Source organism: Chlamydotis macqueenii, chromosome 14, assembly GCF_036417535.1.
Source record: "Chlamydotis macqueenii isolate bChlMac1 chromosome 14, bChlMac1.mat, whole genome shotgun sequence".
Classification (NCBI taxonomy): domain Eukaryota; kingdom Metazoa; phylum Chordata; class Aves; order Otidiformes; family Otididae; genus Chlamydotis; species Chlamydotis macqueenii.
The window spans coordinates 19,923,530-19,944,952 of record NC_141569.1 but is presented as its reverse complement, the minus strand read 5'-3'; the positions used below and the strand labels follow the sequence as shown (position 1 = coordinate 19,944,952).

The following is a 21,423-nucleotide window of genomic DNA, read 5'->3' as shown; positions in this document are numbered from 1 at the left end:
TTTCCTAGGCATTGAGGAGTCCAGCTCGGCACGGGCAGAGCCCAAGCGCTCTGCCTTCGCTCCCCTCGTGCATATTTTTATGTTGATGACATCCAAAGAGGACAAAAAGAGTTCCCAAAAAGAGGACTTGATGCCATCAGGGATGCTTTCTTATGAATTCCAGCTGGGCTTTTTCATTCCGCTAGTCCAGATCCACATCAGGAGCTTTTCTCTCACCAAAGACAAGCCTGGCCCTGTGGCATGCCCATGGTGGGACACGAGCGCTCTGTGACCCTGGAAAACAGCATCTGGCGCAGCACCACACAAGCACCACGTCCCATCCCGCCCCTCCTGCTCCCCAAAAGGCAGCCCAGCCCTGTGCAGAGCTGCCTCCCGTGTGCTGCTAAAACGGCACTGGTTTTACGGACACCCATAACACGGCCCCATTTTAATTTCAGCATGTGGATCAAATAATTGTTTGGATTTTAATATTAAGTCTACGTTTCAGTGATTTGCATTTAAATGTGTTGTCAGAGAACTTCCAGAAATCTTTAATAAGAAGACCGATTTGCATTTTAATGTGCACTTACAGAATTTCAAGAAATCTTTTCATGTGAACAGTGTTATCTGAGTAATGCTCACATTTGAGGGGGAACGAGAGCTGCCGAGCTGCAAGGTACAATTGTAACAAAACTACTTTTTTGAGAAAGTCCAACTTTGTTGGACTTTGTTTAGGAGAGGGGAAAAAAAAAAATAAAAAAATTCCTGCTGAAGATGTGGTTTAGAGGGAAAGCTGGGAGAGCTGGCAAGGCAGTGGGGAGACCCAGGCTGGTGAGAGAAGCTGAAGAGCAAACGTGGGGGGCTCAGCCCTCATCACAACCAAGAGCGCTCGGGAGAAGCCCGAGCCTGGGGGCAGGGGCCCGCAGAGCGACTGTGACCCCGCAGGGCCGTTGGCTGGGCTCACAGCTCGGCTTTATAAACTGTTCAGCCGGGCAGCGTCTCACTCGAGCCATCCTGCAAGTTCAGGAGCCAGCAGCTTGTCTTCTATCAAAACCAAAGAGAGACAAAAGCGTGATTTCTTTCCTGTTCTCTTCAATAAAATGAGTATTTTAACCTCCTGTGTCTCTCCCCATCTCTTTAGAGCACGCTGTAGTACCTAAGCCGTACCGCTACATCGATGCCTTCAGGTTAAGGGCAACCCTCCTCTTCTCCAGTCAACCCAGTGGCACTACAGCCGTCAGGCTACTGGGAAAAGGAAGCAGAGATGCTGGGTGGAGTTCCTGAGAATGAGAAATTGAATAAGTCTTCACAAAAACTAAAACCAAAGACACCTAAGACAAAACAGAGAGCAAAACCCCCTCACAACCCTCCCCGATCCTCTCCAGTCCAACAGGAACACCCCACTGAGGCCCAGCCCGGAGGTCTCCTCCCCACTGCAGCCCCCCTGCCCAGCCAAGCCCTCTGCCCACCGCAACGGGACAGAGGCTCCCGGACCACGGCCTGCGGCCTCCAAAGGGAAACCGCAGCGGCCCAACAGGTTTGGGGAGCCAGCTGGTAGCTGCACAGCTGTCTTGACATCCCTCGCTGACACTTCTCCATAACTCAGTAGAACACTAGCATGTCTCCATTATGCTAATCATTACTAGCAGCGCAGTTTTATGTGCCAGGGAAAGGAGCTGGGTGTCTGATTATCAGCTTTATCCTATGCGCGCTCCTAAGCGGAGCAGAACCCTAAGCTGATGTGAAAACAAATTATTTCTTCCATCTGTAATAGCACCAGAGACATGGCTCCTTTAGCTCAGACTTTCTTAGGAGACATTTGTACATCCTGCAGGTTATCTTCACAGAAAGTTCGGTTTCTACACTGCTTAAGCTCTTTGTGTTTTTGCTTAAGCAGCAAGCACCTTCAATATGCAGAATAACTTAGCCGACCATGTAGTTGAATCATGCATTGACATTTAAGTTTTACTAAGTTGGCACATGTGTTTAAGTTGGCACATGTGTTTCCAGATTAGAAGAACAGACACAGGATCTAGTCTGCACAAAACAATTCTCAAGTGTATCTTTAAAATAAACCAGTCCAAAAATCCACACATAAACACCCAAAACAACCAAGAAGCCCACGTTCCAACTACATTCCCAGTCACACCTTGCACACGCCTCACCAGTGCTCTGCCCCTGCTGCTCCCCCTCCACAGGTGCTTGACCTCTACCACAGCCAGGCCAAACCAGTTGGGCTGCAAGCAGTACTGGGGCTGTTGCCAATAAATAGATGAAGACAGGCTCGTCATTAACAACAGCTGGAGGAGCTTAGGGACTGTCACAAGACTCAGATCAGCTCTGCCAGGCCCCAGAAGTTACCTGCAGCTCAGCCAGTGCCAGTGGCATACACGAATGCTGTCCTGCTGCTAAACAAACGCAAGGCTGGGGCACTTATCACAAATAAACGACTCTAGGAAAGGAAGACAGATTTTTAGCAGAGGAATCATTCCGTGGTGACGCTCTGTTCGGTTCCCATAACGTCACGGCACCCAGCGACTCAGGCCGTTTCGCTGTCTCCTCGGGGGCTGCCGCCACGCGCGCTGGGCTGCCGCCGTCACCGCCGGTCGCACTGCAGGGGCGAGCTCATTCTGAGCCAAAGAGGAACCAACAGGCACGGACCCAGCCCTGCCCTGCCCTCCCGGTCCGAGCTCTGCTGAAATACGGAGCGTTCCTGTCTCGTGCACAAGACACCCACCTTAAACACACCCACCCATACCTGCGGCTCTGACACGCAGGTTCTCCTGGCACAGCCCCGAACTCACAGGTTTGCAGACCTGCTGGTGTTCTACAGCGCAATCAAAACTTTAAAAACTGCAATTAGCCAAGTGGAGACATATGTAAGGAGACAGCACAATAATTAGTGAAACGCAAACTGGATACTTCAGAGTGTAAATTATCTAACACGTAATTGGTACACAAGTGAGAATGTCTGTTTGTTTACTCTGTACGGGGTCACCTACTGCTTCCTCTGAACAAAGCTGTCACTGATTTTAAATGCAATAGGCTTCTGCTGCTGGAGCCAATTATCTTCTCACCAGAGATCAGAGCTTCAATAAAAATGAACAAATAAGCCAGGTTTTGATCAGATGAAATATTGGTTATGTGAGATTTTTATCATCCTCTTTATTGCAATAAACATAAACAGAACATCTCGTGTGCATCAGCACTGCCAACTCTTGTAACTTCTCTGAGCGTTCTGTGACAGCCGATGCTTGTCCTCAGCACAGGGCGCCTCTGCCCTCGGGGACTTCGGGTTTCTTTGATAGAAGTGTTCACCCTGAGTTGCAGGAACTCCCCATAAGCTTACACCTGGGGGCTGGGTTACCAGTGAGGGCTTTTTGATCCGGTCAAAGACCACGCAGCTGCTTTGCAAGCCACCGCTTTTATAAGCCCAGGCTCCTGCTCTTCTGCCGGTTTGCCGGAGGAGAAAGGTGTTAGCACAGGGATGGGGGCACACGGCTCACTATTGTCTGTAAATCCAACAGGGAGATCAGGTGAAAGTGGTCCTTCTGTGCTGATCTAAAGCTCTGCTAATCCATTCACGGTTCCGTATCTCCTGTCTGAGTAGCCAGCGGTGCATTCTTAGGGAAAGTGCACAGGATGATCTTAAATGCCCAGCAATAAGTTATTGAGGAGAAGACACGGTGACAAGACAGGTGTTTTATCATACCCCATTTACACAATGGTCCCACGCACGGGAAACCTTTCCTTGTTGTAGAAGCTAGCTCTGTGTTCCTGGTGAATTTGGGAGGCTCAAATAAATGCATGCGTCTTTTGGCGCGTTGCGGTCAGGGTGTGCCATACACACCAAATAACACTTCAGCTATGAAGGCTGAAAATAATTTCAAGGTCTCACTGGAATAATTTTAGGAATGCTGGCAAACGGGCACAGTGAGCCTCCTGATCCGCAGGCGCGAAGAGGTTTATGCGTTTTGCTCAGGACCTTGTGGTGAGTACATCTCAGCGGTAAGGGCTGACGAGCGAGGGCTCGTCAGGTGGGTTCAGCCTCCTCTGGGGACATATGGGACGTGTCCCTGTCCTGCAGAAGGGCATTGTTTTCGATGAGGTTATATCCAGGTGGACGTGTTCAGAACAGCTCAGTAAAACTGTGACGCCTGTACATCCAAACAGCTTTTGGCAAACTGTGTCTGTACGGATTTATCAAACCTGAGCTGTCCTTCCGAAGTGGTGTGTCACTGCGCACAAGTTAGCACAGAAGATGATGGAGCGTATCACGACAGGCAAAAACACGGGCGAGCACTTCAACACAGCCGCAAGAGCCTCCTGGTCTGCGTTTTCAGACAGGAGGAAAAGAAAATGCTTCAGAGTGAAACTGCAGTGTCTGCTGAGGTCTGTGGGCTCCAGCCTCCCCTCAGCCCCGGAAGAGACGTGTGCCAGCTCCTGCGCAGCCCGGCCAGCAAAAGGGGAGGGGTGGGCGCAGAGACGCACGGCAGAGGCACGCCGGGACCCCCCTACAGCACAGACCTCCCACCCTGGTCCCGGAGAGGGCATGGAGGGAACAGCCTTTCCTGAAATATCCCTGGCTTGGGTAACACATATTCATGCGTTTGGCCCTCAGAGCAGTGCAGTCAGACGGATAACCGTGCTCAGCCATGAACACTGTTTACATAACTAGTAAGAAATGCAAACAATCAAATACGTAATAACCTCACGCAAAGCCGTTTTAAAGGAAATATGATTTACCCTAACAAAACATTCTTTAAGGTTTAGTTTAATCTGTTCTCTTCAGTTACTCCATCCCGTGGGAATAAGCACATTAGAAGACTGACGATCTGTAGAAGCAAGAGAAGGCATTACAATGCCATTATCAATACAAGCCAATTTAAAATGCTTCCAATATTTAGAGAAGAGCTGCAGCGTGATTGCAAACAAAACCTCTGATCACTTTCTCAAACAATGTTTAATCTGTCCTACAGCCGTGGCTCTGTAAAAGCTGCGTCTGCAAACAAGAAATACTGCGTGCAACTAAAGTTGTCACACAGCTGAGCACACACATCCTAGCTCATATTTTACTTATTACATTTAACCTTTTTCTTTCCAGAATATGTTCAAAGTCAGGTCACAGAACTTGCAAACGTCTTCATCACTGACATTTTTTTCTGGGTTTCTCCATGCAGTGGGGAAACCTGGCAGGGTCGGGTGCAGGAGATTCGGGGACAGGGGAATTTCTCTTTCCCCAGGGCGATGGTTTATGTCACCAGACAGCACAGCGGACGCCTGGAATACAATACTGGAGTTCAGGTTTGGGTTTACGGCTGTATAACATAAGCAGAGGCACTGATTTCAAGCCCTGGTTTGATTTCAAGGCAAGGTGGAGCGAAGCAGCTTAGTAACAGCTTCACCTGCGTGCAGAAGAGCGGGCGGCAGCCAGCCCCCACGGCGGTTCCCAGCGGGGAAAAGGAACGGCGCAAAGCCATAACCTGCTCCCTGCAGCCAGACCCGGCCACCAGCGGGCAGACCAAGGCCCCACCGCTCTGAGATCTCCACCGGGGATGGAGAGACGGGGTCATCACTGCTGAAAACTGCAGGGGCAGCGGGAGACCCCTTGCCCATCCCACAGAGCAGAGGGGCCGTGGTCCGAAGGCAATGTTTCAAACCCAGCATGCAGTGAAAGAAGTTAATATTTCAGAGCTCTGTGATCCCCTTGTTCAGAAGCAACAAGGCAAACTTTCAAATATTTATGCTCATGAGGGAGAGGGCAGCAGCCTGGATCAGTGCACCGTGCCTTTGCGCTGTCACTGCCTCGCTCCCCGTCAGTGCACCGCGGAGGAAGCACTCACTGTCTCAAGCAAGGCGGCAGCTGCGAGGATGCGATGCAGTCAGTTGCTCTTGCGTGCAGCGTTGTAATGTTTCCCCATGAAATATTCATCACTCTCCCCACTCACCCTGTCCCCATTAGTGCTTCAGCATCTGCCGAAGCCTCAGAGCAGAGGAGAGGCCGATGCGTGCCTCTTGCCGGCACCGTGCCAGGCGGCCCCGGCGCTGCACGCAGCCCGTCCTGCCCGGGTACTGCGAGGAAAACCGAATTAGCTAAAACACCTCTGGCTATGGCACAGGCTTCTCGGTCAATGTCATCCTATCCAGGATAATTAGGGAAAATACTCATTATCAGAAATAGGTGGGAGGGCAATTTTTTGCACTCCAGGGAATCTCAAAAGCCCTTCCTCCAGCAGCGTGGCTGCCCCAGCAAGGGGGGACATGCCAGCCCTGCAGGGATGGGGCATTTTGCAGCCTTTGGAGATGGCTCCAGCAGCACTTGGGCTGCAGGCTGCCCAGGGTCCCTGCAGCCCCGTGCCAGCCCCCCGCCAGCTCCCAGCCAGCCCCCGCCAGCCCCTGCTGCACCCTCCAGCCCAGCCGCCCCCAAAGCCGCTCTCATTCTCCACCACGGTTTCCCAGGAACCATGAAAAAAAGCGACCGAGGGCCCCGAGTGGGGACTTGGGGAGATGGGGTCCCCGGGTGCCAGGTCCCCGCTGCGGGAAGGTGCCTCCAGCCCATCAGCGCTGTGCTCCCAGACCCGCTGCGTTTTAAGGACAGAACCAGCGTCTGCTAAATCACTGTGGGCTTTAACGAGCAGCGGGGAAATTTGCACATTTGCATGCGAGAGGAATGAGTAATGGCAGCAGGCACGAGGGAGGAATAAACGAACCTGATTATAGCTACACCTGCAACCGGCGTCCTTGCCCCTCCGCCATATGTTTGCAGCGTCTTTCGTGGAAACCTTCCCTGCAGCCGGCATTGCCGGGATGTCCATGCGAAATGCAGCAAGGACAGGTACCAGACTAAGATTTATTTCCACTGGTCCAGTCCCTTGATCACAGTCAGACCTCAGAAATACCTTCCCTTGTTAGAAGTAAGCTGGGTAGACACTTACTCACTGATTTCACCCCCGGGAAATGTTGTTTTCCCCCATCTAAAGATCGTGCCTACCTACAGCTTGTTTCAAACGCAGGAGGCACCGGGACTCTCCTGCTTTGTGGACTGGGCTCCACATTAAACACCAACACCACAGGCACAAGCTCCCCCGTGACCAGCTGCAGCCAGCAAACACCCCCGCCGAGCAGGGAGATCAACGAGCCACCTCCAGCCTCGCCCCCTGAGAAGATGCTACCAACTGCAGCCCCCAGCAGACTGGAAGCCAAAGCAGAATCCTGGCTGGCACACAGGAGACCTGTCTGAAACACGTGCTCACGAGTCCTTCCCCCGCGTGTGTGACACGGGACAGGAGGAACTGAACGGGAAACGCACGCAGGTGCTTTTGCGAAACACCGCTCTCTTCCTATGAAAACTAGTAGGTGTCAAATATTCAGGCGGACATGAATAATTTGTAGCAGTAGATTTTTTTTCTATAAAATATTAAATAAGATTGTAAATTATGACAAAAATGCAACCCGGCACGTGACCCGCTCGCTCAGGGGACGGGGACGGTTTCCCCGGGGGAGGCTGGGCTGAGCACCGGCACCTCTGCGGGGCTCCGCTCCGCAGCCCTCCCAGGCCACCCCCTCCCCGCGCCTCGCCGGGAGAGCGGCTACAGCTCTAAGGGAAACAAAAGGGACACTGGAAACCGTAAATGTGTAGAGAGGGGAGTTTTAGGCAGAAATAGGGCCGTTACAAGGAGAAGATATTATGAGGAGACTTGCACATGTGCACAGACACAGACGTACGTGCACGCACGTAGCCACAGGGAAAGAAAAACTGACAAGTAGAGCAATAATAACAATAGCCAAAAAGCAATTTGTTCTTAACCTGCTCAAAATAAAAATAACTGGTGTACAAGTTCACTCCTTGGACCATCTGCATCGCGTAAGCATAAGTTAAAATCCTGACACCATCTGTTCAGCTGGGATTTGAATGCTGTACCAATATGCCAAAGCACAATTACGCTAGCAAGGACAGCAGCCTCCTCGCTCCCCAAACAGCGTGCTGCTGTACTTCAGCGAGACGGGAACGACAGGCAGCCAACCTGGAGCAAAATGAGTCGAGGTGCTTGCTGCTAACCCTGGCGTGGGGGAAACGGGCCCGGGCCGTCAGCGGCGCTCCGGGACCTGCCCTCGCAGCCCGAATGTAAAAAGGCAACTGAGGTAGGACATCTGAAGACTGAAAATAAACAGGAACAATTCTGTGGGTTCTCGTGGAGCATATTTTGTTCTCAAGAGCAGCAGCGTGTTTGCCATCCTGCAGAGCTGCAGCCCCGACAAAGCCCTTCCAGAAGAGAGAGACCCACCACCGCTGTGATGAGGCTCCAGTCCCCAGCACCTCCCAGTGCCCTTTGCTGGGCCGCGGCGGCAGCTGGGATGGTCTGCTCCTCGTGCACCTCTGCCAGGCACCCGCCACCGCCGCCTCTGTGCCTTCTGTTTGTCTCCGTGAGGGACTAGAGACGCTGAGATCCCAGCAGGACCCAGAGTGGTTGGTACTGTGAATTCAGGGGTGCGTTTGGGTTCAATGGCAAAAAAGTGTCTTGTGAAGTGTCTAAAAAACCTACCTTGCTAAATTAGCCTAGCAAGATTTATACCACCTTTTAACTAATTATTTCTAGAGAAGCTGTTGAAAGCCTTTGCATATTTTATGGGTCCTAGTGGGAAAAAATCCATTTTAAAATGGAAATTAATATAATCTCTGCCCAGCCTTCTTCAGTGATTTTATTTTTGCTTAGCAATACTGTAGAGTTACAAACCATACATCATGTCCTGTGCTTCTTAGGATCAATTTCTTCAAGAAAGGAAAGCAGAAGTGTGTTCCCTTACCACTGCAGGATAAAAAGTGAATGAAATTGAGGGAGGGGAGGAAGGCAAAACACTGTCAAGCAAGAAAATCTTAAACACAGCACATATCCATTTTTTCCTGATCAATGGATCTACTTAGGCATGTTCACAAAAATTAATTAAGTTCTGTTTCCCAAGAAATCTATGTGCAATGTTTCCCTGCAATTATTTATTTAGTATGTGCCATGTAGCTTTTAGCTTTCATCCAGAAAATGATTTTCATTAGCAGGTGCACAGCAGAGAGGCTGCTTCCAAAACGGTTTGTGGGAAGGTTTGCTCTTCGTTCCCTGTCTGTAGGTTGACTGTCGTCTTGCAAAGAAAATCTGCTAATGTATTTATATGCACTTCAAGTACGATGCCTTTTGTACCAACGCCACCAGCAAAAGTCAGAAAAGAAATGCAGAAATGAACAGAATTCAGTTCTGCTGCCAGCAGTTACGTGTGCTGGGAGAGCCGTGGCGTTTGCCTCTTTGCACCCAGACTTGGTTTGGTCCCAAGTCCGTTGTTGCTGGGTTGCGAATACACAAACTCACACTCTAGACCACGGTGGTGAATTCATTTGGGCATGGCACGGAGCGCAACACCCAGTCCAAGGGGACGGGAAACATCTCCTGGCCGGGGAACGGCGCAGCCTCAGACAGGAGGTCTGAATCCCTCGGCTCGTCTGGTGAAACCGAAGAGCCTGCAGAGATGCCCGGGGAGCGGCAGAGGAACCAGCCATCGCGCCCACGTGCACTCGGCTGCTAATGTGCCACCTGCTTCGTACAGCCTGACTGGAGACCCGGGGGCTGCTGTTGGAGAAGGAAGGATGCAATTACTAAGAGTTTCAAACAGATCATCCTCTCCAGTCCTTTGAGTTTTGGCACAGGAAAGGTTATTCTGACTTCTTAAACCCAGAAAATCCTTATGAAGTAAATACAGATGCTTCCTAGGTACAAGTTAAGTATTTTTAAGATTTAAAAGTGGAAGTAAGTTAGAGCAGGGTTTGATTCTCCCCATTGACATCCAACAGATCTGCCAGTCTCCACGGGCTGCCTAATCCCATACCCGGGAAATTTTGTTTTATCTTTATAATGGGAGGGAGACTCATTTGTATTCCTTGCCCATCCTGCAAGTAAAAAAAAAAAAAAAAAATCCAAACCAACTAACGGATTTAAAACAGAAAAAAAAACCTAGTTGTGACATCCATTTCTATTTTAAGTCCAAATAATGTCACAATACTGTCCTTCTGGGAGGAAGGTTATTTTATTTATTTATTTCTATCACGAAGGACATCAAAACAAGTGCACAGAAAAAAATCCTACTGCTAACTAAATGTTCATCTTCACAATAACCTGTGAAAATCTTCATAGCACTTCTGAAACCAGAAGCATCCTTGCCTGGAAGAGGTGAGCTGGCCTTAGCAAAAAGCCGGGCTGGGGCTGCAGCAGAGCAGCACGGTGAAGCAGCGGGCAGGGACCTGGTCTCTCCCCAGCATGCGGATGTCACTGGGTTGTGGAAATTTTTCCCACAGAGCAAATTTAAACCAGCTTTTCAACCTCTCTGCAAGAAATGGCATCTTTTGACTTCTGCCTTCACCTGCAGGACTCTTTAAAGCAACAGATTCTTTAACCAAATCTTTACTGGTGAAAGCATTTTTATCAGCATCTTTATTTAAATATCCTTTGTCTACTCAAAGTAAGGCAGAGCAGATTTCTATCTGCAGAGTCTGAACTGAAGGAAGGGAATGATTTAATCCTCACATAATATAAGTGCATTGACTTGAGAGAATAGGAGATTCCTTCTCTTGAATGCTCACAAATGAATGAAATCAAGAATACCTGGAAACGACTCTTCCCCCAGCCAGGAAACACGCGCTTGTGCATCTCCATCGTTGTGGCTTCACCGAGGAAAGTAAAGACACCCTCAGGCTGCCTGTGGTTTAGGTTAAACAATGCCCAGGGGAATGAAAGAATTTATTCGAGCCATGGGTACAAAACCTCTCTAACCAACAAGTCTTGTGGTTTGAGAGGTGATGGCAGGATTGAAAGTCGTTCTGTCCAACACTGATAGACAGAGAGGTGAATCGGCAGAGGCAAGACTTGGGTTGTAGCCTGCAGAGATCAAACTAACGAGACAAAAGGACCCCAACCTCCAAGAAATTGCCAGCAACATGCTTCCAATGATGACCTCTCAAGAACGCACAGCTGTACTTAAATAAAGTACATGATATTTATTTGCTACATCAAACAGTGAGATATTGTCCATGGCAAACCTCTCTAATTAGCCAAAGCACAAGGGAGCGGCCGCTGTAGTCAGGGCAGGAAGCCACGCAGGGACAATGTGCTGCAGAAATGCCTGGCTGAGCCTGCAGCTGTGGTAGCTGGTGCAGCTCTGCGGGCTCAGCAGCGCTTTTCTTATTAACCTGAGCTCCTCATATTTACTCTTCTGCCTGTAAATATATAATATACAGGTAATATAACAACAAAGGTAATAAATAATAGAATAAATAGTATTATTTATGCATTAACATTATATTACCACTGACCACTACTGGGCCATTAATTCGGAACTCCCTCTTTAATTCTGCAAGAAGACAGTGGTAATTTTTTTCCTACACAATTATTCTGCAACATGGTACCAAATAAAAAAAGAAGCAGGCACCCTCTCAAGGACCTGCTCCCCGCACTGACTTTGATGATCACCTAAAAACTAAGAGAGTGAACCAAAGAAAAACAAAGCCAACATACTTATAAAATAATCAGCAATTTATCGAATTCCTTCTTATTGATTTTTGTATGTTATAAGCAAGGAGGTTTTAGATCTTCGGTGATCTGGTGCCCAGCCTACGCTCATCTGCCATAGGACACCGCACTAACAACAACTCTGCAAGAGAAAACTGTTAAAATTCTGTGTGAAAGCGTCCATTATGGATACAGATGCTGTATTTAGTTTAACTGATAATCAGTAATCCCATTTTCATCTGAGCATGCAAACAGTAAATTCACAAAAAGCCCTCTTCACTTCCCAGTCTCGGGATCAGCCTCTGCAATCCTTCTGCTCCTCTGTGTAACCAAACACTGAGTTTCCCGCACTACCAGTGAAAACTCTGAGCTGAGAAAAATTCAGTAAAATTCCCTTTGTAGCAACCCAAACAAACATTTTTTTTCAGGCTCTCTGATGCCATACTTTTTGCTCACTCAAGTTCTGCTCCGAGATCTTGGCTTTCAGAATATTTAAAGTGCAAAATTCAGTCAAAATCAGCATGTTCCACTGGGTTCTATTTCAGCTTGATTTAATTCTGGTGTAAAAATATACTCTGATTCAGTTTGATGGAAATTCAACCTGAAGTCTTGAAATAAGTCTCCTCCAAAATACGCAGAGAGAGAATTTTTTCTTTAAATTTGGCTTTCAGGCTCTGGCCAAAGACTAAGGCCCAGAGAGCAGCACCGGGTCTCCATCCCCACCCGCGGTCTGAGCTCAGAGCGAGGATGAGAGCATCCCTCTGGCTGCTGCTCCCTCTGACACAATTCCGCTCTTCTAGCAACACACACCAGAACTCGGGTTCATTCTCCTCTTTGAAATTAAGGAGTTTACAATGTTGTAGTCTTTTTCCAACGAACTCCAGGCCACAGTTCTCTTCACTATATTTTCAGTAGAGGAATTTTTTAGCTGCCTTAGCAGATAATCAATGAGCTCCTACAAATTGCTAATTACTTTCTTAGTAGATTCAGAAGCAGCACTGGAAAATTTGTACCACTAGTGATTGATGAAGCAGCTTCCCAAGCCCAGCCGGTTATAACAGCAGCAGAGTGCTCACACCAGCGCCAGCTCGCGGATGGAAGGGCGCTGGACTTGACTGATGGTCAATGGGAAGCGCTCAACAGGATCCCAGTCTAATTGAACAGTTTACAGCTACGGTATTTCAACAATGCTCTGCTTACACTCAGCTACTGAAATGTAAAAAGTGTTCTCACAAGTCTAGACTTCTCACTTTCTTTAAATGTTGTTCTAAAACTAATCTAACAAGCTAATTCGGGAAAACTAAGGAAAACAGCCTACACAGTACTCTGGTGCCAGAATACTGCTGTTTCGTCTCTATTGCATTTACCCAGATGCTACTAGCACGGATAAAACCAGAGGACATTCGTTCCAAAAGTCCAGAGTTCCTAGGAGGGCCTTAGTAAGGGTCATCAGCACAGAAATAAACACCGGCCGCCTACGCTGGACCGAGGGCGATGCTATCTCATGCACTAAGCGTTTCTACTACACATTTGCGTTCAGAGCTGAACCCTTACGGACTCTTAAGAGGCATTGCAGGCGTTCAGCACCTCCGGAATCGCCAAAACAGCATGCCCCCCTCCATCATCAGATCTGAAGCTCGAGTTCCACTGTTCCTTAAGCACGTGGGTTAACATCAGGAGGCATCGTAATGGCAGCACTGTTTTATTGTGCTCCTGTATTAACTGGAGCACGTCTTCTGAAAGGAGCAGGGTGAAATCACTCCGGCGGGGTTATTTGGTCTGGCCGACTCATTCACCGTTACGCTTTAGTGACAATTTAAGCAATTCCACCAAGTCTAACTCACTTCATTCTATTTTCTTCCTTTACAGAAAATACCGTTCTGAGCAAGTTTCATAACAGGCTACTCTTGCCCTTTGCAAAGATGTAATTTAGATTTTGCTTCATCTCTCCATATTTACTGTATGTTAGCCTTGAACTTGAAGAGCTGAAAAAAAGGGGAAGAAGCTGAGAAAATGTTGCGGTTACAAATTTAAACAAATCCAGGATGGCTGGAAAAAAAAACAACCAACCAACCTGCTGCAAGGAAGTGTTTGTGTGTGTATACAATATGTTGCTGATATTCATTGAATGGCAAATATCTGTGTTACATTTTCTTATTTACACTCCTTTGCTCTTCCGGATTTTGTTTCCATAAGAACCAGAACTACATTTCAGCAAATTTTGAGAAAGGCCAGACCTCATCAGACTGAACAAAGCTGCAGAAAACCGGCTGGTGGGAGCCACTCCACCGCTCAGAGAGCAGCCCAGGGACAGCGGGTCACTGCCACCTGGGATCCTGCCATTCCAGAGCAGCAGACCGGGCATTCCCTGTTTCCACGCCTCCCCAGGACACCAGGGGGAATATCTCACAGGTACACTGCTACTTTTATTACAGCAAAGCCCTGCTCTGATCAGTCAGTCTACTAAAACAGCGCTGTGGGACCTCATGCATGCTGTTCCTGGAAACCATCCAGCTCAAGACTGCAGTTTAAAATACATTGATTTTTTTTTCCCTAAATGCCAGCCCTCCTTGGTTAATCCTTTAGTCATTACCGTCTCTTTCTGGATCTCAGAGCAACAGCAGCGGCAGCGCAGGCTTCACAGGTGAGGGTCTGCCTCCAGCCCATACCTGTTGGTCCCGCGGCAGCAGAGGTGGTGGCCGGGCGCAGCGGGGACGCGAAGCAGCCTGTGCCCGCGGCCAGGCCCTCACTGCACTGAACCCTGTGCGAAGGTTTCCATTGCCTCCCCGACCCCCGCACCGCACGAAGCACACGCAGCTCTCCTGACAGCTCGGAAAGAGAGGGCAGATGCCAACACCAGATCAGAACCCACACAATGATCTCCTCAGGCAGTGCAGATTTTATCTCCTGAGCACACAAACCCCTGCTGCCGCAGGGACCACCAGATGTGGGACAGAGGGGTAAGGATTTTCCTCGGCAGGAAATCTGCCTCGCTGCTGCACAGGGGTTGTGACAGAGGGAGGATTTGTATTGCCAGGTGGTATTTTGGAGCAGCAAGGCAACACATCTGTAAAATCATGGTAAACATTCATCTCAAACACTCAGGGCAATGAAGATCATAGCCAAAGGGCTAGGAAATAACCAGCCATGCCATGAATACTGGGTAGAGACAAAGGCCAGTACCCAAAAGCCTTGCTGGTTGCTGAACATCACTATCCATACGTTGTTAGAATGAACTCAGAGTCTTATATCCAACCAACGTTTTAACCAAGTTTTGCATCAGTTATCCATTGAGCTGGAGACTCCTAGACTAGTCTAACAATCAGATCTGACACTATCGGTTTCCAATAAATAATAGCATTTTTCATCTATGGAATAAATCTAATCAAAAACTGCAGGATCTTCAGTCTACTGTGACAAACTAGGAAAAAATCATCTGTCACTCAACTCTGACCAAAAAAGCTAGGAGCAAGGTCCTTCTGACATGAATACGCTGGCAGAATTGGCTGATCGCAGCCCCACCACCTGCAGACGAGCGTCCTTGTGAGAGAGAATTTTGTTTGGCAGGATGGACTAGATTCACGGATAATGACAATAATTACCTGGAAACAGAAACGTCTCCTGTCAACAGGAAAGGAAGCTGCATTACTCAGTGGATTAGACTTTATTTTGTTACCTTGTGGTCATTTTGATCTTTGCTGATTTAAAACCAGACAGAACCAAGTACTAGAACACATGAGAGCATCAGTTTGAAAAGAGGGGTGCTACTCCTCTTCCCCGCCTAACCCGTTTGACAGCACAGCTGCGGGTGTCACTGTGCCAAGGCATCAGTTTGTTAGTCAGATTCCTACCACACCACCCGTCTATGAGTCAGGGACAGGTACATCGGTGTGGGATCTTTTGGCTCTGTTAACGTACACAGCGACGGGCCGCAGCTAGCCGCGCTAATCCCAGGTGGATCATCTTGTATAAAGGACACCAGGAATATCCCAGAGATCCATGTCCATGAATGGCCATCGGAGCGCATTCGCAGGGGCACCACTGGCATTTCTCTTCCGTCCCGCACAGCTCCACCCCAGAGGAGTCATCTATTTATGCCAGGCTAATCTGACACCTACTTCACAGACATCTCTGCACACCAGCCTCCTACCAGCAAGTGAAAAGCACACCCACCCAGCATCTTCTTGAAAGGGTAAGGTGAGAAGGCCAAAACTTACAAAAGTCCCTAGAGCGAGCAGAGGCCGCACATGTCCTTCAGGAGCAAGAGCTTTGGTAATAATTTTTTGTCCTTCAGAGCTACAGTGCCAGGAACATCTCACAGTTTCCTTTGAACATCTGCAGGTGCTTGAGCTGCTCTGTGTGTGCAGATGGGAAGTAGCTGGTGCAAGGCAAGTCTTAAGCAAATTAGACCATTGTCCTGATTTTCTCATGCTTGCTCAGACTGTGAAACACAGCCTCAGGAAGGGCAGGGACAGTCGTCTGTCTAAATCCCCATATTCTTTTCTGCTAGCGAACTTGAAGGAGCATTTGCCAACCCCTCTCCACCTGCTTGTTGCGGGAAAACATTTGGGTGAAGCTGAAGGGTTGACATATCTAACATTCTCCCTCACCGTGTCTCGGTGTGGTTGCCAGTACCCCCATCTTTTCCCTAGTTTCTTCTCCAGATTGTGTGTGAATTTTCTCTCTTTTTCCTCCATCTGTACTTCTTCTATATTTGTTCCTTTTTGCCTAGTACCTCTCCTCTCCTCCCACTTTATTGCTCCAGCTGAGCAGAGGGCAACCTGCTTGTTGCAGTGCCAACCGCGCTCCTTATTGGTGCTACCCAGCTGTGCAGGGGGCCGTGAGGGTAAAAGAAGGGGGTTTGGCGTGATATATTAGGGTCAAGATCTCCCCTCTGTACTGTGAACTGTTCTGAGAGCCTATTGCAGCCTCAGCCACTGACAAGCAGAGAGAGAAGGGACGTGACATCAGGGGGCTTGGGGGCAATAGCAACATGCAGTTTCTCCCTGTCCCGTCCCATCCCAGTGCCATGTCACTCGGTTCCTAGCCGCTCCGCAGACGCATGCATGCAGCCTGCCACGCTGCTGACTTGCTGTCTGAAGCTCAAGCCTTCTCCGAGTCCAACCTGTTATTTTGCTCTTCTGGCAATCGCAACATCCATGTGCAGGACTGTCACCCACAGTCCTGGCGATGCCGCAAGTTTGGAACCAGGCAGGAAGAGCTGGTTGGTAGGTTCTGGGCGGTGGGGAAAGAGTGTGCTGCTGCTGCTGCGAAGTCAGGAATGGGGCCAGGCTACAAAAGGCTGAGCCAGCCCATATGCTGTAACACCCCCGCCCCCACCACCACGTTTACCAGATGTTCAAGTGCACATTTTTGATTCATCCTCTCGTAAAGGTTGAAAACATTTAAAATTGAAGATCCAAGCACAGGCTGTCACCCTCTTCAAAAATGAGAGTGTTTGGAGACGAGGTTTGACTTCAAGATCATCAAAATAACCAGAGGGGGAAAAAAAAAACCCACAAAATTATTCAAGCCAAGAAATCCAACCTTAGCCACTATAAACTTCCAGTGAACTTCTTTGACATAAGAGAAACTGAAGAGAAAGAAAATGCATGGGCAGAACCTCACATTCTTAACTCATCTCCACCTGTGAGCAGGAGCTGGGCTGTGACTCCTGCCTGCCCACTGCGCAGGAGCTGCGTTTCAAAGAACTGCTTAATTACGGCTCGAATGTAGCAACGCAGCCTGGCTCCAGACCCTCCTTTGCATCGGCCTATTTGAAGCTGGAGCGGAGCCCAGCTGCACTCTGAGGACTGCACCGTCATCCTGAGTGCTGGCTCTGCAGCCCATCTTGCCACCCACTCAGCAAAACAGCTGCAAGTTTGCTGTACTGGACGCTTTCTGCGTGCCCTGCATTTCGAGAAAACCTCCTCCACAGAAAACATGAATCTCCCATTAACCTTAATAGCACCTAAATTTGAACAAAGGGAGAAAATGTCATGCAATATTAATTGTGCAGTTTTGTTGAGAGCACACACTGTACCCATGTGAGTAGCTGCACAGTTCACACCCCCCTCAGTCCATCTGATCTGCTTTCAAAAGGATTTGCACATGAAGAATGCTCTTTATCTTCGTGCCAACCGCAGGCATTTGCCTTCTGAGCAGTATTTGGAGCGTACAATGATTTTGGTGTATCAAAAGGATGTTCCTCCCTCTATTCTTTGTCCTCTGGAAACAATCACCCTCTCCCTGCTCTGAAGAGTCCCCCAGCCACGTAGCAGCAGGAGCCACTCTCGGGCTCTGCTCTGCCCGCTCTGCCTCTGCCCAGCCAGTTGTATCAGGCACCTCCCGTGTTTAGGCCCATCAACCTGATCACAACAGCCTGATGAGTTAGTGCTTACATAGACACAGTTGGCAGCTTCTAATTAAATAATTATGGCTAAGCAGCTGCAGAGAAGTTGTAATGTTCCGCTAGAAAGCCAGATGTCAATTGTATTGGCCCTCAAAGTTTCAAGTGAAATGACTTTGGGAGGTTTGGACAGGGGTTTCTCTGGCTCCAGGTGGATTCTGTAGATCCTGTGCCTGCTCTCAGACTGGCTGACCGCAGCCAGACCCCAGGCACGTGGCCGCAGAACCTCCGCAGCTCACCAGCGGCTCTACCGCAGCAAGCAGCGAATGGCACAGAGTGGGACAGACCTATTTGGATCGAGATAAAAGAGAGTGATCTGGCATCGCGGTCATTGCTTTAGCTTTTACCCAGGGAAGAGCCCTGTGAAAAATCCATCTCTGAGCTGTATCGGTGTCAAACCCCACAAAACTGACAGAAGCCCAATGCAAAGCCTGTTGAACTGGATAAAAGTCTTCCCAGGAACTTTAGCTGGATTGGGCTTTCCCCGCACTGGTGAGAGAAGATTTTGTGACACCCACTATAGACTTGCACTCTCCAAAATTTGTAAGATGCCTCTTGTCTCGCTACCTAACCCTAGCTGTAGTTCCTTGAAGGTAAAAACCTGAGTAATATGAAAATCAGGAGTCTGTGTTTGTCCATTCTTGCAAAACCTGCCTTCATCCTCTCTTCAATTAGCAAACCATTGTGCCTATGAAGAACTTAGACTTTTTCCATATTTTAAATAAAATGCGAACACAATTTATTTGAATCCATTCCTTTAACTACATTAATTCTCCTCCTATAACTTGTTCAAGACACTATGATTTCAAACACAAGAAGCCTAATAATAGAAATCATCCGTTGGAATATAAGCGGATCCATGACCTTAGAGCCATTTTGCTAAGAAATCCAGCTAGAAAACTAATTTTAAGTAAATCTATGCACATAGAAAATACAGATGGCTTTTCAGGACGCTAACTTAAGCATCATTACATAAGCAGATTATGCTGCCTGTTGAGCTGAGACACGAGTAGATGGCGCTGAATCCAGTATCACACACTTACTGTTCACTTCCTCGTACATCTTTCATCTCAAACTTTTGTCAGCTCTCACGGTACGGAGCCTGCTAACAGTGAGTGCCGCATTCCGCGCAGCAGGTCTGCCCGCAAAGCGTGATCCTTCCCTAACCCCGCTGTCCACAGCAGCAGCTGGCTAAAGCCCATTCCACAAATGGAACAGGGAAATGTTCCATCCTTCACCCTCTTGAAATGAAAATGGAAGAAAACAGCCTCACGAACCTCTCAAATATTTAAGCACGGCAGTTGTGGAATAATTTTCTGATACAGAATTATAGAATCAAAATTACCCTCATGTTACCATTGGTAACAGTGCCTCTACCTGAATATCAGCTTAGAAAGTTAACGAGCCTGCTAGAGCCATCAGCTAAAATTACCACAGCAGTATGTGATCTGATGTGATTGGGTAAGCAGGGCAGATACATGGTGAGGACAGTTTGTTTTCGGTAGGCATGTTGCATAACAAGGCACAGCAACTTGCCTTTCTCTGCTCTGAGCCCTCATTTCAGAGCACAGCAGCTGGCTCCGAGAAGGTCTCCTGCTGAAAAGCAGCCAGGGGGCCGGGATTTTGCTTTCCCTGCCCTGTGTGGAAGTGTGTCAGGTTTGTTGACAGATGGCTTGGTTGACTGTGCTTGACTATTGTCAAGCAGCTATTACCTTTGTAAATTGAATCCCATTTGAAGATTTTTCTGTAATTAAATCTGCAGTGTGTTTGCAAGGCTTGTATTGCATCCCACGCGTACTGGGGAAGCATGGAAGGCAGTCAGATGGCTGATCTACACAGCCGGAGCCAGCAGCGTCCCTCAGCCTCAGGGATGGGCTGCTTTTGGCAGTCTGTGCTGCCCCCTAGCCAGGACCAAGCCATTCCGTTCAGCCTTGCTTTACATTTCGAAAGCTTAAATTGAAGCGCATCCCTCCAGATCTAAATAAAGCCTCAGTCCGCAGCGGACACAAGGAAATTTGCACTCTTTGTGCTTTGAGAATTGTACAGTCAGCAGAAGAGAGCAGTTTAAAACAGGTAGTTACATTTCCCTCAGAAATATCTTGTACTTACGGTAGAAGACATATTCGGTGTAGCTGGACCAGACCTTGTCGTCTGTGTACTGGTTGACAAAGGAAGCCGTCACCGAGGAGTTACAGGCCACCATGTGGAATCCACACTCAGACAACATGTCGAAAGCCCTCTCCAGGTGCTTGAACTTGAGATAAAACCTGGAGGTGTACCTTTCAGGAGCCCTGTCTGGGTCTCTGCTTTCATTCAAACTTTCTCCAAAGACCTCTTTGACCAGAGCAATCCTTCCACAAACCAAAATCCTTGGGACCCTCCTGAATTTGGCATCAGCTTGGCTCTCCCTGCCAATAGTGCACGACCCCCGGTACCCGATGGTAATGAATCCCCACTTCCGATCAGGCGGTAAGAGTGATGAGGGTGCACATATTCTCGTGTCACTGCCTTGCGAGACCTCTTCATAGTCACTGTGGCAGTAATCATCGGGGCTTTGCTTGTTGTCATCGGGAGTCAGGAGTTTGACCAGGTCCGGGAGCTGGAAGTACTCAGCCTCCCTCTTCAGCCTTCCCTTCTCTGGGAAGTGGTCAGGCAGAACCACTTGCTTGTCCCTGAGATAGTCCAGAATATAGCGGAACAGGAAACCATCTCTGTCGATGAAGAATCTTCCCTTGGAGTCCTTAGCCAGATCATTGGCTGTGTCTCTCTTTGGGGTGAACATTTTCCACAGCAGGGAGTGAGGGGTGCCAACCAAGGTGGAGTGGCGAGTGAAGTAAACCTGGCCACCCACGTTTAGTTCCACTACCTCCGGGAAGGAGTGCAGCCCGGTCCCCTGCTCTCGAGGAGGAAGGTAGGTCCTGCAGTTGCCACTTAGAGCCATGGTACTTTAAACAGAAATCAGCAGCACAAAGCAGCAGGACTATCAATCACATCAAAGTGCAGAATAAGGCTCCCAATATTAAGGAGAAACAGGGGGGAAAGGGGAACTGAGAAAAAAAAAATAGTCAAAAGGTTTGTTTAAAAAAAATCTGAATTGTCCATGAGTGACAGTGTGGCAGAAGTGGCTTCTACCCTAAGCCATAGAGGCTGGAGAGCAATCACTTCACAAATGTAATCACATCATTAGATCTTCCAACAAAGCCATCAAAATCAAGGTCAAGCCAAGCCTATGGTCATTCACAGGTCTGCCAAAAGGGAAAACAAAATAAGACACATATTATTCTTTTAAGCATAACAGAAGCTGCAACAGAAAAAAAAAGCAGATCAGTTGAGAAAGCCAAGCTAGATCTGTTGCTAAATAGGTCTATTATTTTTTTTGCAAGTTCTATGCTTCTTTTTCACAAGTGGACGGACTACATATGACTCCACTGTTTAAAAGAAAATACGTACTTCATTTTTAAAGAAACATCTAATTTAGACATGCACATG

At 48.3% G+C, this 21,423-nt stretch overlaps 1 protein-coding gene across 1 annotated transcript in view; it reads right to left on the bottom strand.

Moving 5' to 3' along the window:
- The window catches only part of KCTD16 (potassium channel tetramerization domain containing 16), a 67,515-nt gene extending 46,621 nt beyond the window's left edge, over window positions 1–20,894 (bottom strand). The window contains exon 1 of the mRNA XM_086759204.1: window positions 20,044–20,894. Within this exon, the coding sequence (XP_086615330.1) occupies window positions 20,044–20,875 (832 nt within the window). The 5' untranslated portion in view covers window positions 20,876–20,894. The remainder of the gene's footprint in view (window positions 1–20,043) is intronic.
- Between the last annotated feature and the right edge of the window lie 529 nt (window positions 20,895–21,423).